The 14,893-nt window shown below is 34.8% G+C and overlaps 1 protein-coding gene across 1 annotated transcript in view; it reads left to right on the top strand.

Moving 5' to 3' along the window:
- The window catches only part of LOC110997869, a 107,325-nt gene that overhangs the window by 48,295 nt on the left and 44,137 nt on the right, over window positions 1-14,893 (top strand). The window contains exon 2 of the mRNA XM_022266225.2: window positions 11,798-11,974. Within this exon, the coding sequence (XP_022121917.2) occupies window positions 11,860-11,974 (115 nt within the window). The 5' untranslated portion in view covers window positions 11,798-11,859. The remainder of the gene's footprint in view (window positions 1-11,797; window positions 11,975-14,893) is intronic.

Genomic DNA, 14,893 nt, shown 5'->3' with positions numbered 1-14,893 from the left:
TGAATAATGCGAAAAAATGACGCCAATTTCATGTAAAGTGTTTATCTATTAATAGGATTTTCGTTGGAAATCAATTCTTCCGGTGCGTACTTGAAAAAATACGAAAAAATTTTGCTAGAAAAGAGAGAAAAGTTATGCTACTTTAAACGCGTAATGGAAAAGTGAAGACGCACGCACGCACGCACCGTCACAAAAAACCGACACCCTGAAGTTAGCTATAGTCAACATTTTAAGTTTTTGTATTGTTAGTATCGATTTTTCTACAAACATAGAATAAGGCGAAAGACAAAATTTTTGAAGATTTTAATCTTGTTACGCCAAAGACGCTTAATTGATAAATAATTTGAAAACAATTGATCAAGAAAAGCTATATCTCATACAGGTCACATAGATAATCTAAGTTTTTTGGAGTCGATCAAAAATTCAGAAAATATAATCGAAACAGAATGATAAATGCAATCCTAAGATCAAAGAGACCGTTGTGCGACTGTCATAGACAGTCTGGCGTCATATATCTCAGTGAATGGCTTTAGCCTAATTAAAATGAACGGTTTATTTCATTATCGAATAACGATTAATTGAAATATCATATCTGTGGATGTTTGTTTATGCTTTTAGTCTATAGTTATCTTTTGACGCGAGTACATTTTGTATTACTGCTATTGTTTTAAATGTGTATTAGCTAACAAATATATGCAGTGTGTCTTAAACATGTCTGTTGCTTGATGATTTGCTTTTTTAAAAGAGTACCGAGAGTTTTTTACGCCAGCTTTTTCTCTTGGCCCTCTATCTTCTCTGCGCATATGTAGGGATGCCTACAGGTTCAAATAAGTGATACCTGTGTATCTTATGTTCCATAATAAACGTATTTTATTTTTATTTTCAAACAAATTAATTCAGTTTAATTTCGTATAAAATGTTGAGTGATACCGCCGTCCACCTTAAATAGCCAAAGGGCGCGCAAGTGCGGCCTTAACAGTTAGTACTAATTCGATAGAACTCCAAAATAATTCCCACACCACTGTATATATTTTTTTATAAATAATTTATATGCTGTTGGATAACGAATTAAACCAACAAAATAATAGTAATTAAAGCATCTGTTTTCAAACATGTCTGACAACATTGTCAATCGTAATGTCGTCCGATGAAAAACTATGATAATACAGGAAATCGTTTTTGTGATCAAGCACCTGAATGAATGATTCATAATTCATTTGCAGGTACACTTAAAGCTCGTTCTGCAAAGCTAATTAAAGAAAGTTTTTAAAGTATGCCAAGTAAAATAGCTATTTTTTTATGTTTCCAAGAGAGATGGCCTACATCAGGATATTTTAAGCCTACAGTTTTTGATGGTGCTGCGAGATACACGAGACACCGGTCGCGCATCATATCCGTCTCTTCTTAGTCGTATTCTTCATATCTTCTTCTCTGAGATTCTGCTAACCTGCAAGAGATATCTTTATACATTGTTCGGTCTGTAGCTATCCTTAGGGCCCTTGTAGACTTGCAATTTGGTCATCTGCCCTGGGGTTTTATATGCACTGCGGCTTTTAGCTTTCCACCTTGCCGACAACAACAATTTTCTTCTGTTATCTGGTTCACGACGGGCGATATGACCAATGTAAACCACAACTTCTATAGCATATTGTTAAGAGTATCGTACGAACTCTCTTATCTGACAATATTCTTTAAATATCTATCGGCTAGGCAGCATGGCCTCGCTTCATCTTCCTTCCCATTCACGAATTCAGCTATTTCGCAGAAAACTTCCAGGTGCGACCTGGAGGGCTTTAATATTTTTGCTAACAGCTCCAGGGTTATCCTTGTATTAATTGCTTGGTCGTACCTGGCAGCTGAAAAACAAAGGCGCAGTGTTGTGGAATACCAGGCGTTGAAATGGAAAGGATGCCATATTGCATTCAGATCCATTTGATTTTGAATTTTACATTTCTTCCAGCATCGCCAAATTTAGGGTCTTCACAGAAATAATAAGATAGTCACTCCCCGTGTCAGTCCGATAAGTTCTCTCTGTTACCTCTTAATAAGTATTACTAGCTTGCGTCCCTAACCTAAATTTGAATTCGTGGATTTTTATTTTAAATCTTATTATGAGTTAAATACGTATCGCAATGTAACGCTTGGCTGAATTTACATTTGTGTTTTAGGTTAATTGATGGTTTTAACAACGGAAATATTAAGTTAAATTTGTTTCGGTTTGAGCGGTTAACTGAATAGGTTTATAAACTGACGATTCTTGTACGGAGACACTCTCTCCTTAATCTCATCTCTATTCATTCATGTCTACTATCATCATGGATGCCAGCAACTTTTCACTTTATTATGACTTTTTTTTATCTATCTATTTTTAACAGTCCCACTGTTATTAAAGTGACCCGCCTGCACGTTTACCTCATGTCCCATTAAAAAAATATGTAGAATCAAAGTCAAAAATAATATATTCATATAGGTAATAAAGGCAATGTACACTTATAAACGTCAATAAAATATAGATCATAATCACTGTTCTCAAATCATGGGCGTGGAACGGAAGACAAGAACTGGTAATAGACTCTCCACCACTCTATACAAAATCTCTGAATTGTACAGCTATCAAAAGAACGTAGTATAGTGAATATATTCCATTTCTTCCTTGCAAATAAAGCAATTATTATTATTAAAGCCAATACGTTCAAGAATTGCCTCTTACACAATACGCGTTTCTTGAATGAACGTATTTTGTGGTCTCAACGGAAACATAAAACAAATTCGATTAAAGTCTGGTTTTCATGTGACTTCTGAAGGACACTGACGTAATTTTATCGTCATAAATTTCGTTTAACCAACCACTGTTGTTAGACACGTGGACATTATATTTGGAAACAGTTATATTTAGTAACTTACACAATAGAAAAAAAAAAATGAATTTGTCGTTATCCATAGCGCCAAGCGCAACCTAGCACTAAAATAAGATTTAGAGTCAGGATTAACCCTATAAATAACCCCTATTAACCCTATATATTCAGTACGTTGTTATCAAACGCCACTTTTAGCACTTAGTCTAAACCATCAGATTTAAAGACTAAAGCTAATACTTAGATACGGGTTGTTGATACGAGATAAGTTTCTGTTAGTGCTACAACAGCCTTTAGGATTATTTTCTAGTTATTTATTTCCTATTAGAACAGCTTAAATAAATTATAAATAAAAAAAATACTAATATACTACTATACTAAAAATATAACCTATATATAATTTAAAAAGGGTTTAAAAATTTAGGAAAGGAAAACATAAATAAAAAACATTAACTAAGTAATAATAAATTCAGCTGTTTTGGATGATGGTGAAAAAGTAAGGGTGTGTATATGGGGTGCTCATGATGCAGGTGATACAGCGCTATGGATATTCTTAATATTCCTTTGAAGCAAATTCAGCTTAAGACTCTAACATACGCCGATGACTTTGAGGATTTGACCTCTACTACAAACAATAATTTACTAACGCCATCTAGTCTAACAAAATAGTGAATAGTCTAACAAAACTACGTGAATACGAAACCAATTATTAGCTAAATATAAAAATTTATAAATAAATATTGGTCTAGAAAAAATGGTGGCTGCCAATTATTTAACTAGTACATACATGATTTTTTTACATGTTTAATTCGTTCTGAGGTTAAAACTTTTTAATATCAGTATTGCTAAAATACCGAAACCGAGTCATCATCATCAGCTGACGATGGACTCTGATGGTTGGTACTGGATCTCGAGGATGGTAAGCAGTAGACATACCGTCATTGAGCTCGTTGTAATCAGCTCAGCGAAACGATACTAGAAATGTGACTATATGAACCTGATGATGGACTCCGAAGGTGAGTAGTGGATCTCGAGGATGGTAAGCAGTAGATATACCGTCATTGAGCTCGTTGTAATCAGCTCAGCGAGATGATACAAGAAATGTGACTATATGAACCTGATGATGGACTCCGAAGGTGGGTACTAGGTCTCGAGGATGGTTAGCAGTAGACATACCGTCATTGAGCTCGTTGTAATCAGCTCAGCGAGATGATACAAGAAATGTGACTATATGAACCTGATGATGGACTCCGAAGGTGGGTACTAGGTCTCGAGGATGGTAAGGAGCAGACATACCGTCATTGAGCTCGTTGTAATCAGCTCAGCGAGATGATACAAGAAATGTGACTATATGAACCTGATGATGGACTCCGAAGGTGGGTACTGGATCTCGAGGATGTTTGCAGTAGACATACCGTCATTGAGCTCGTTGTAATCAGCTCATCGAGACGATACTAGAAATGTGACTATATGAAGCTGATGATAGACTCCGAAGGTGGGTACTGGGTCTCGAGGATTGTTAGCAGTAGACATACCGTCATTGAGCTCGTTGTAATCAGCTCAGCGAGATGATACAAGAAATGTGACTATATGAACCTGATGATGGACTCCGAAGGTGGGTACTGGATCTCGAGGATGGTAAGCAGTAGACATACCATCACTGAGCTCGTTGTAATCAGCTCAGCAAGACGATACCAGAAATGTGACTATATGAACCTGATGATGGACTCCGAAGGTGGGTACTGGATCTCGAGGATGGTTAGCAGTAGACATACCGTCATTGAGCTCGTTGTAATCAGCTTAGCGAGACGATACTAGAAATGTGTTATATGAACCTGATAATGGACTCCGAAGGTGGGTACTGGATCTCGAGGATGGTAAGCAGTAGACATACCATCATTGAGCTCGTTGTAATCAGCTTAGCGAGACGATACTAGAAATGTGTTATATGAAACTGATAATGGACTCCGAAGGTGGGTACTGGATCTCGAGGATGGTAAGCAGTAGACATACCATCATTGAGCTCGTTGTAATCAGCTCAGCGAGACGATACTAGAAATGTGACTATATGAACTTATTAATATTTAATATTAAATAAATATTAGGTAATATTTACTATAATACCACTATATTTCTTTGAGTTTATTGAAAAAATAATCAATTTCAACGATTCGTCTTCCAGTTGAAATTTTAAATATTTTTCTTGGTTCTGAAACCTACGAGTGCAGCATGTTATATCTAAGCCCGAAAATGAAATCAGAGTCAATCAGACCCAGTACCCACCTTCGGAGTCCACCATCAGGTTCATATAACACATTTCTGGTATCGTCTCGCTGAGCTGATTACAACGAGCTCAATGACGGTATGTCTACTGCTTACCATCCTCGAGATCCGGTCCCCACCTTCGGAGACCATTATCAGGTTCATAAAGTCAAATTTCTTGTATCGTCTCGCTGAGCTGATTACAACGAGCTCAATGACGGTATGTCTACTGATTACCATCCTCGAGATCCGGTCCCCACCTTCGGAGACCATTATCAGGTTCATATAGTAAAATTTCTTGTATCGTCTCGCTGAGCTGATTACAACGAGCTCAATGACGGTATGTCTACTGTTTACCATCCTCGAGACTCAGTATCCACCTTCGGAGCCCATCATCAGGTTCATATAGTCACATTTCTAGTATCGTTTCGCTAAGCTGATTACAACGAGCTCAATCACGGTATGTCTACTGCTTACCATCCTCGAGATCCAGTACCCACCTTCGGAGTTCATCATCAGGTTCATATAGTAACATTTCTAGTATCGTCTTGCTGAGCTGATTACAACGAGCTCAATGACGGCATGTCTACTGCTTACCATCCTCGAGATCCGGTCCCCACCTTCGGAGACCATTATCAGGTTCATATAGTCAAATTTCTTGTATCGTTTCGCTGAGCTGATTACAACGAGCTCAATGACGGTATGTCTACTGTTTACCATCCTCGAGACTCAGTATCCACCTTCGGAGTCCATCATCAGGTTCATATAGTCACATTTCTAGTATCGTTTCGCTAAGCTGATTACAACGAGCTCAATGATGGTATGTCTAATGCTTATCATCCTCGAGACTCTGTACCCACCTTCGGAGTCCATCATCAGGTTCATATAGTCACATTTCTAGTATCGTCTCGCTGAGCTGATTACAACGAGCTCAATGACGGTATGTTTACTGCTTGCCATCCTCGAGACCCAGTACCCACCTTCGGAGTCCATCATCAGGTTCATTTAGTCACATTTCTAGTATCGTTTCGCTAAGCTGATTACAACGAGCTCAATGATGGTATGTCTAATGCTTATCATCCTCGAGACTCTGTACCCACCTTCGGAGTCCATCATCAGGTTCATATAGTCACATTTCTAGTATCGTCTCGCTGAGCTGATTACAACGAGCTCAATGACGGTATGTTTACTGCTTGCCATCCTCGAGACCCAGTACCCACCTTCGGAGTCCATCATCAGGTTCATTTAGTCACATTTCAAGTATCGTCTCGCTGAGCTGATTACAACGAGCTCAATGACGGTATGTCTACTGCTTACCATCCTCGAGATCCAGTACCCACTTTCAGATTCCATCAGGTATCAGGTTCAGCAACTTATTTTACTTGGTTGTACAAGTTTCACTTGAAACTTGACAACTCTAAATTTGAGTTTTGTTTGGGTAGGTACTTATATACATATACTTATAACATACAATAATTTCCGAAGTTCATGTCCTCGCCTCACTTGATATTTCTTTTTATATTTTGGCATTTCTAAAAAAGTCCGCGGGTAAAAACTAAAATACGCAAATATTTAATTATTATTGGCTTCGACACACAAGCGTAGTCCTCCCGTCGCAAAGCGTTGAGGTGGACTGAAGACAAGCCGCATGCAGGGCTCGCGGGTGTGAAATTGCGGAGGGAAGCCCATTGCGCTTGAGTTTATTTACCTTTTATTACTTTCCATGCCCAGGAAACGAATTAATACAATTTTTTTTTATGAAAATAATAATATATGCTATATCTAATAATACGTGTAAGATTAAAATAAATCGCATAAACCGTTTTGGAGCGAATTTGTAATTTATGTCTAATCTACGGTTCGATGGTAAATTTTTTTTTGGGAAATTGGTATTGCTTTTATCTTTTTTGATTTTATCAATCGATACAGTAGGCTTCAACCCACAATATATATTTTTTTCAAATGCATATGAGCGACAGTTCTTCCAACAATTTAATTTAAACTAGGGCTAGTTGACCGATTTGAGCACTGTTCAAGCCTTAAATAATTGTAGTCGTCATCTGCGCGCTACAAAGAGTATTTGTCAAGTTGGTTTCTATCGTTCTTTATTTTGTCTTCTTTCTGTTTCTAAATTTTTCTCTGATTGATTTCCGATTAATAAGCTTACTAGATTTCAAATCGACTGACGTAATTGTTACACCCAACGTAGGTTTTCTTATAAAAACATAATGAAACATTTGCTTTTGGTTTATTGCATTTTAAAATAGATTGTTTGTGTAAAGGTCGTAATTTTATATCGTTGACGTTCGACGGATATTTTCCGACCTTCAAGGGTTTCATATGAATCTTTATTTTAGGTCAGAGGAAATGGTTATTGCTAATTAACGTGTTCTTGATTACGTTGTGTTTGTAATAGAAGAAAATATATCTAAAAATGTATATAAATTGCTATTCGTAAAACTCGAGAATAGCTGGATTTATTTGGCTAATTTTAAAATAATTGTAATTGTTGAAATTCAGTGAAAGTTTATACTGTGGGAAACATAAATAATGAGTAAATGAACTACTAAAAAAACAATTGAGTTTTAGAATAAAATAATGTTTATAGAAGTACAAATTGTCACTCGATTGTCATATATTTATTTTGTTGATGACTTGTTATAGGTTCCTTTAAAAATTTGTTTTTTTTTGTTAACTATATTTTTATTTCTTATATCGACAGTAGTTATCAGCATCCAGTTAATCTGATTGTCTTTCACGAGCTGATTTTCTCCGTCTCTTCAGTTGCCTTGCCATTTCTTTATTTGACAGCCTCTTTTCCTTCCTAATTCCAGGATCCTATGATGTTTTTAATTCCAAGCAAATAGAATCATAATTTAATTATAGTAATATGAACTTAACCACGAACTAATCCAGCGAGCCATCCAGAAATAAAACTAAGGTGTACGAACTCATGAAATCAATACATTCTAACCACTCATTGATCATGTATTTATAATCATCTTAGCTAACCAATGACTTAAAACTTACTTTAAGTTCAATCAGAACTTTGATACTATAAATAAAAAAAAACTAAAAATATCGTTCATTCGAGTACTTCATTTGATTTACATCTATTATATATGCAGTAAAGAAAATTCGATACTAACTCCGGGGAAATAAATACAGATAATACAACATTTTCTACAGCTGTGATACTTTTTGACATTCAACACCTTTTCCACCAGTCACCGTGACCAAACTGTAAAGCACGCGAAACGTCGGTTAATTTAAATTATCTTTAAATAATTATAGGTTTACAATAATACATATTAACTTTAATCCGTTAAAAAAGTGATTTATTTAAAGAAAATTCGAAAGTTTACTGATAAGGATATGGCTAAAATTGTGTACCATTTAACATCAGGTGAGCCTCCTGCCCGTTTGCCTCCTGTTCTATAAAAAAAAACCATAGCTACTTTCACAGCGTTATGTCGTACGGTTTTCTCCTGTGGGGTGCTGCTGCAGAGGTTCAATCCATATTTGTGTTGCAGAAGCGGGCTGTTCGGGGTATTTTTTGTGTTTCTCCGAGGGAGTCGGTACGGAATGAGCTTAAGGAACTAAATATTATGTCAATATCCGGTCAATATATTCTTGAAGGCTTGTTGTATCTACAAAAAATGTAAACCATCAGGAATTAAATGTTATAGTTAATATTCGTTATCGTAATTAGGAAGCTATGCTGAGTACATACACACACACACACAATTCAGTATAATTATTTTAGATCACAAGATCGCTTGTACTTCTTTGTACCTAATAGAAAATAGATTGATATCGTGTCATTATTGAATGCCATCTTTTGAATGTAGCTATGAACATTATGATAAAACCATTTTTGCAAATTCACTAAAACTACAGTGGAGGCTCACCTGATGTTAAGTGATACCGCCGCCTATGCGTTGCCGGCCTTTTAAGAATTGGTACGCTCTTATCTTAAAGGACCCTAACTCGAATTGGTTCGGAAATACTTCAGAGTTAGCGAAAGTATATGGATTGGAGGAGTTTTTATTACATGTGCGCAATTAATACTTCCTCATCCGGTGAGGGCATCATCTGTCAACACGTGTGTTAGACCAAAAATCGACATGTGTTGGGACATATCGTAAAAAAATATACAATATGAGATAGATACAAACTAACAGTACAATATGAGGCAAAGATAGGATGGGATTATTATTTCAAATTAAGAATTTGTGGATACGATCAAAATTTTAATTGAAAAGAAAGAACAAAATAATTTTGTATTGTCTTTTATTAACATAAATTTACACATATAGAAAACACTTTTTTAACGGATTGAAGTTATGTATTGTAAACTACAGCTGTGTTACTTTTTTGACATTCAACACCTTTTGTCTTCAGTCACCGTGACCACGTCGGATAAATTTAAAATTATAAGTTTACAATAATTCATAACTTCAATCCGTTAAAAAAGTGTTTTCTTTAAAAATAATTTTGATTAAATATTAAAGAGCCGAGACACATATTTTTTTTACCCTACATCATCATCACTACATAGTATAAAACAAAGTCGCTGATGCGGTTTTTTTTAATAAATAGAGTGATTTATGAGGAAGGTTTCAATGTACAATAACATCCATTAAATAGTGGAGAAGTACTGTTATTTTTATGGTTTCAAATGTGATGAAAATAATTACATTATTTCCGCTTACATTGCAAACGCAGGCTAAACCCTACGAGTTTTATCAAAATAATGTACCAAGTATTATACACATTGAAAAGTTTTACAGAAAAGTCCGTGATGGTATATGTCTATATGGTATATGTCGCGTATATTATCGGAGCTTTCCAGTGACGGAAATAACAATACATAATAAAAACCTGCTTTTCATCAGCATTGCACCCGTGCGAAGCTTGGGCGGGTCACTAGTATTGTTATAATGAATTAACCAGTTAATTATTAATGTATTAAATAACATCGAAGTTCAATGGTTTAAAACAAAACAAGACAAATGCCGTCGAACTTGGTCAGTCGCGCGTGGCCTGCGGTCTCGCATTCCAGATGTGTCTATCATTAGATCAGATATTATTAGCTTCATGATCTATCATTAGATGGGGGATTTTGAATGAATTATCATCAAGAAATCTTCTTATAATTATTAAATAGGTATTTATTGGTACTTTTCATCATAACAAATAATATTACGACTTAGGAGAAGATCGTGCAGACTCCTGGTGTTGCAGGTCTTCATGGGTGGCAGTAAAGACTTAACTTTTTTTTTAATGAGGTGGAAATGCACTAATGCAGGCCCGCATGAAGAATATCGAACTTGACGCGCGGACTGTGGGGCTGGATCTACACTCAAAACCCTCTGCTATTCAGAGGGGTAGCGAGAACAATGATAAACGCGAATCCATTATAAATATATATTACGTTTTTTTTTATTGTTTATCTTCTGAGCAATTAATGTAATTAGATCTATCGAGAGAGAATCATTACATTAATTGCTTTTTTCATTTCAGCGGCAATCATTTGTATTTGGAATATGTTATTTTAAATATTAAGAATGTAATCTTAAAAGAAAACGATAAGTTCTTCAAAGCCCGTATCGAATTTCTTATTGCTCAGTTACAAGTGATTTTTAATACACCACCTTATCGTAAACAATATAAAAGTGGAACTAAATTGTTTTGCAATAATTCTCGTAAAACATTAGCGAATTCGTCACGGCCGCCAACGTCAAGTTCAAAGACACTGGCTAGACTGATGTCTATGTCGGACAATCCTTGGTTTGTACATGATTTTATTTCTAGAGATTTCTATGGGTCTTTGTGTTCTAACAGAAAACTTAGGGTAGAAAATGTCTTTATCTCTCTGGAAATATAAAAAATTATACCTCTAGCGCTATAACCTTTTTAGGTCTGGGCCTCAGATTTCTATCATGATCATCATTTATCGATCTAATAGGCAATTAGTTGATCCTTCTGTGCCTGACACACGTCGTCGACTTTTTATAGATCTACCGAATTCCCCACGATTTTTTCCCACAAAAATAGACGTATGGTTATTACAGAGTAGAAACAACATTTAAATGTGAAAATAAATTTAAGTAGTAACTAGTGTTTAAGTCAAGGTGTTAACGTCTAAAATCTAGATTTCTCCTCATGGCTAGACTTTCTATAACCTAAATACTCTGTATCATTTATTGTCGCTTTCAAATATTTTAAACAATAAATTATTTTAGTTTATTGTGTATAGTTAAACGAATTTTTGCGTTTATACTATGAGCAATATTTTAAAGCCATTTCTCACACACTGCACGTTGATAAAGAAGATGCAAGATTCAGACACAAAGAGTGTGTTATTATGCTTTCTCAACAATAAGATCGTGCATATGAAATTCAGATATATAATTATTTATTTATTCAAGCATAAGTTGATATATTTATTACTTGATAACGAACACTTTTCTCCCTTCGTACTGTGAATTAAATCATAGCCAGCAAACTATGCGCTCAACATAAATATAAATATATCAGATTCAACTTTTCGACTTTCTTATACAAGAACAATTTTGAACTTACGATCATTTTTTTTATTAACTTTTAAAATAAACATACACACATTAATATGTCAATATCAAAATCAATTTCTTAACATCTTTTTCTTGTTACAGGTGCCGTGAACCAGTGTTTAAGTGTTTTCGTTATGACTTAATCCAGTTAATCCAGTGTGTTGATGGATGTTTTAAGTGTGTGCAAAAAGACTAAATACATAATAATGGAAGCTTTGGAAAGGAGAGGAAATTTTTTGGCCCTGACGGCGATTGTATTCATAGTGTTTTTGTCACAATGTAAGTATTACTAACCATAACTATTTGCAAATTATTACATAATATTTTTTAATTAATACATACTTATTAATTGTTATCAGACTCTGGTTTTTTATTACCTAAATAAGACGTACGTAAATCGTGTAAAGAAATAAAACACATTGTAAAACCTAAAAGATTACATAAGGTAAACATATGTATATAGGCCTATGTTTTCGTTCGTTGGGTTTTTCTCCGAGTACACCGATAAAAGTATTTCTTCGGGTTAATAATTCCGTAGATTCTGATCCCACTTTTTTAAGTCTGGGTGTTTCTATTTCATGATCAGTCGACAATCGAATAGGATCAATCCTGTGGCTGACACACGCCGTCGACGACGCCACTTTTTGGGCCTAAAGCAAGCATTTCCCTGTATTTTTACTTTACCATTTGAGCGAATGCAAATGCATACATCGAAAGTCAATTGGTGCACAGCCGGGGATCGAATCTACGACCTCAGAAATGTCGTACGCTGAAGCCACTATGCCGATGCCTATGCCTATTTTTTCTTTTCATTGTGCAGTGTCAATGAAAATAAAAATAAACTTAAAATACCGAAAAACGTTGTTATTTCTAAATAAATATAGCAAGAATATTTTGCTAAATACATCCTATAATTTGTAATTTATTTCCGCCAAAAAAAGCCTCGAAACACTTATGCCGAGATCTATAGAGCGCACTTACACTTTGCTCAGACTAAACTATCGAGTTAAGTCATATTTGGTATTTATAGAGCAAACTACGAAACTCTCGGAGTGTTGGCTTAGCTTTATCTCAAGTCCACGAAATCGACGACTTACCAAAAACTTTGACTATAAGCCTAACAAAAATAATGGCCCAAAATTTACTTTGCCATCATATGTTTTACTTGACTTTTTATTTTGTCGTATCTGCCCTATAGCAGTGACATATGTTGACAACAAAATTCAAACTAACTTCAACTCTCGCTTCAAATCTGTTATTTTCGTTTGCCTAAAAATATTAATATCTTAGATATTTAATCTTTTCTACCGTGTCACATACTGTAAGTATCTACACTATCTATAAATATCAATATGCTGTAAGATAAATACAAAGATCTTCATACACTTCATTCACTAATTAGGTATAAGCCCGCGGCAAAAATTTAATGGTTATCTTAGCCAATAAAAGACATTCCTAAATGTTTACTTATTAGACTGTTTACTTTTTTAGCTGGTACTGATCATGACAATAATAGTGAAAGCTGGAGACCAAAGAGGGCAAGAGCGTCCACTATAGATGCCACATTTAAATATGTTAATCAGCCGGGAACAAGCCGCAACTGGACTGAAGAAGCTGGGTTGACGGAAACCAGTGTTATAGTCACCACTAAAAGTGAATCAGCAAGCAGAAAAAATAAACCTTCATTTGAGGACCTTAAAAAAAATTGCTGTGGCAAGAGTTGGACAACAACAAAAGAAAATATGAGATAGAAATGGAACATTTAAAATTAAAAAATCAGTTAGAAATAGATTCTTCAACAAAAAAATAAATTATCATTAGAAGCTTTACAGTTAAAAAAAGAATCGGAAAATAAATGATTAAAAATACAATAAGTTTTGTTTGATTTTCTTTATTACCAAAAACGTAGTTAAATTGGGCAATCACGGATTGCCGGAATGCTAGACCGGTAGGATATATTTCATTGTTTTTGTGTTCTTCAACTTCTGGTGTCTGATCAGCAAGATCGCCATCGTCATAAGCATCCCATCTCTCTATACCTATATTATGCAGTACAGCATAAGCAATATTTATATTACTGGTATTTGTCAATTTTGACCGTAGTCCTAGCTTCATTTTGGTTGTGTTCGTTCCGAACATATACTTTTGATATTCGGGGATTCATATCGGCTGCAGTTCCCACCCTTTCAATGTTTTCTATTAAAGATAGAACTCTCTCTCTATATTCTCCATTATGTCACTTTCGATAAAGCTAGGTCCAGGTCCAAGTCAAAGCCAGTCGTTGTTTTAAGTATAATTAAACATTTGTAACAGCTCACACAAACAAAAACAGCAAAAGTGAAAAAGCGATTGAAAATTTTTAATTGTAAATACAAGTTGTCATAACAATGCGATCCGTTCTACATAACAAAAAATTATTGTCATCTCTGTAATTATGTCATTTAACTTTTAAATAATTTTTCTAAAGGTAAACTTGTAAAATTCTAGTCATTGCAATAATAAAATAAATAGATATCAATAAATGTGTATCGTTTTAGACGTTTAAATATTTGTTATTGTTATACTTTTTTAAAGAATAATAAAGAAGGTATTCCGTGAAATGAAACATCACTTTGTATTTTGTCATTTTCTGTCTTAGCTTGTGCTTACCTTAATCTTACCGTTAAAATGTCTATAAATACCAAATCATAGTTTATGCTAAGTGTACACTAAGCTAAGTTTTTCGTTAGTAAAGTTTGAGCTAAGTCAAAGCGCGCTCTATAGATCTCGGCATTAGTAGCTTAGCGATTGTCATAGAAGAATCATAATAAAATAAATTATCATAGCTTATCGTATCTGTATAAAGGCAAGTCTACATTCCATGCTATAAGATATAACTTAAAAGTTTGACTTTAACATAAAGCTTTAGCTTCTTTTTCAATCTATATAATTTTTTTAACCTCCTTACGACTATAACTAGATAATGTCGCTGCGGGCAAGTTCTAAAAATAATATTATTACTCGATTGCTACATCATTTGAACTGAAGGTCTATCGTATGTCAAATTTGAATGCGATTTCGATCTACGGGATTCACCTTTCTTGTCCTTACACTCCAATGCAGTGTTTCCCAACATGGCGCCCACGCCACGTGTTGAAAATTTACTTACAATTTCCTAGTGATTTCTTCCTATCCCTATCATTTAAGTTTCTTGAGTGA

Source organism: Pieris rapae, chromosome 19 (genome assembly GCF_905147795.1).
Source record: "Pieris rapae chromosome 19, ilPieRapa1.1, whole genome shotgun sequence".
NCBI classification, from domain to species: domain Eukaryota; kingdom Metazoa; phylum Arthropoda; class Insecta; order Lepidoptera; family Pieridae; genus Pieris; species Pieris rapae.
This window is presented reverse-complemented; position numbering and strand designations above follow the sequence as displayed.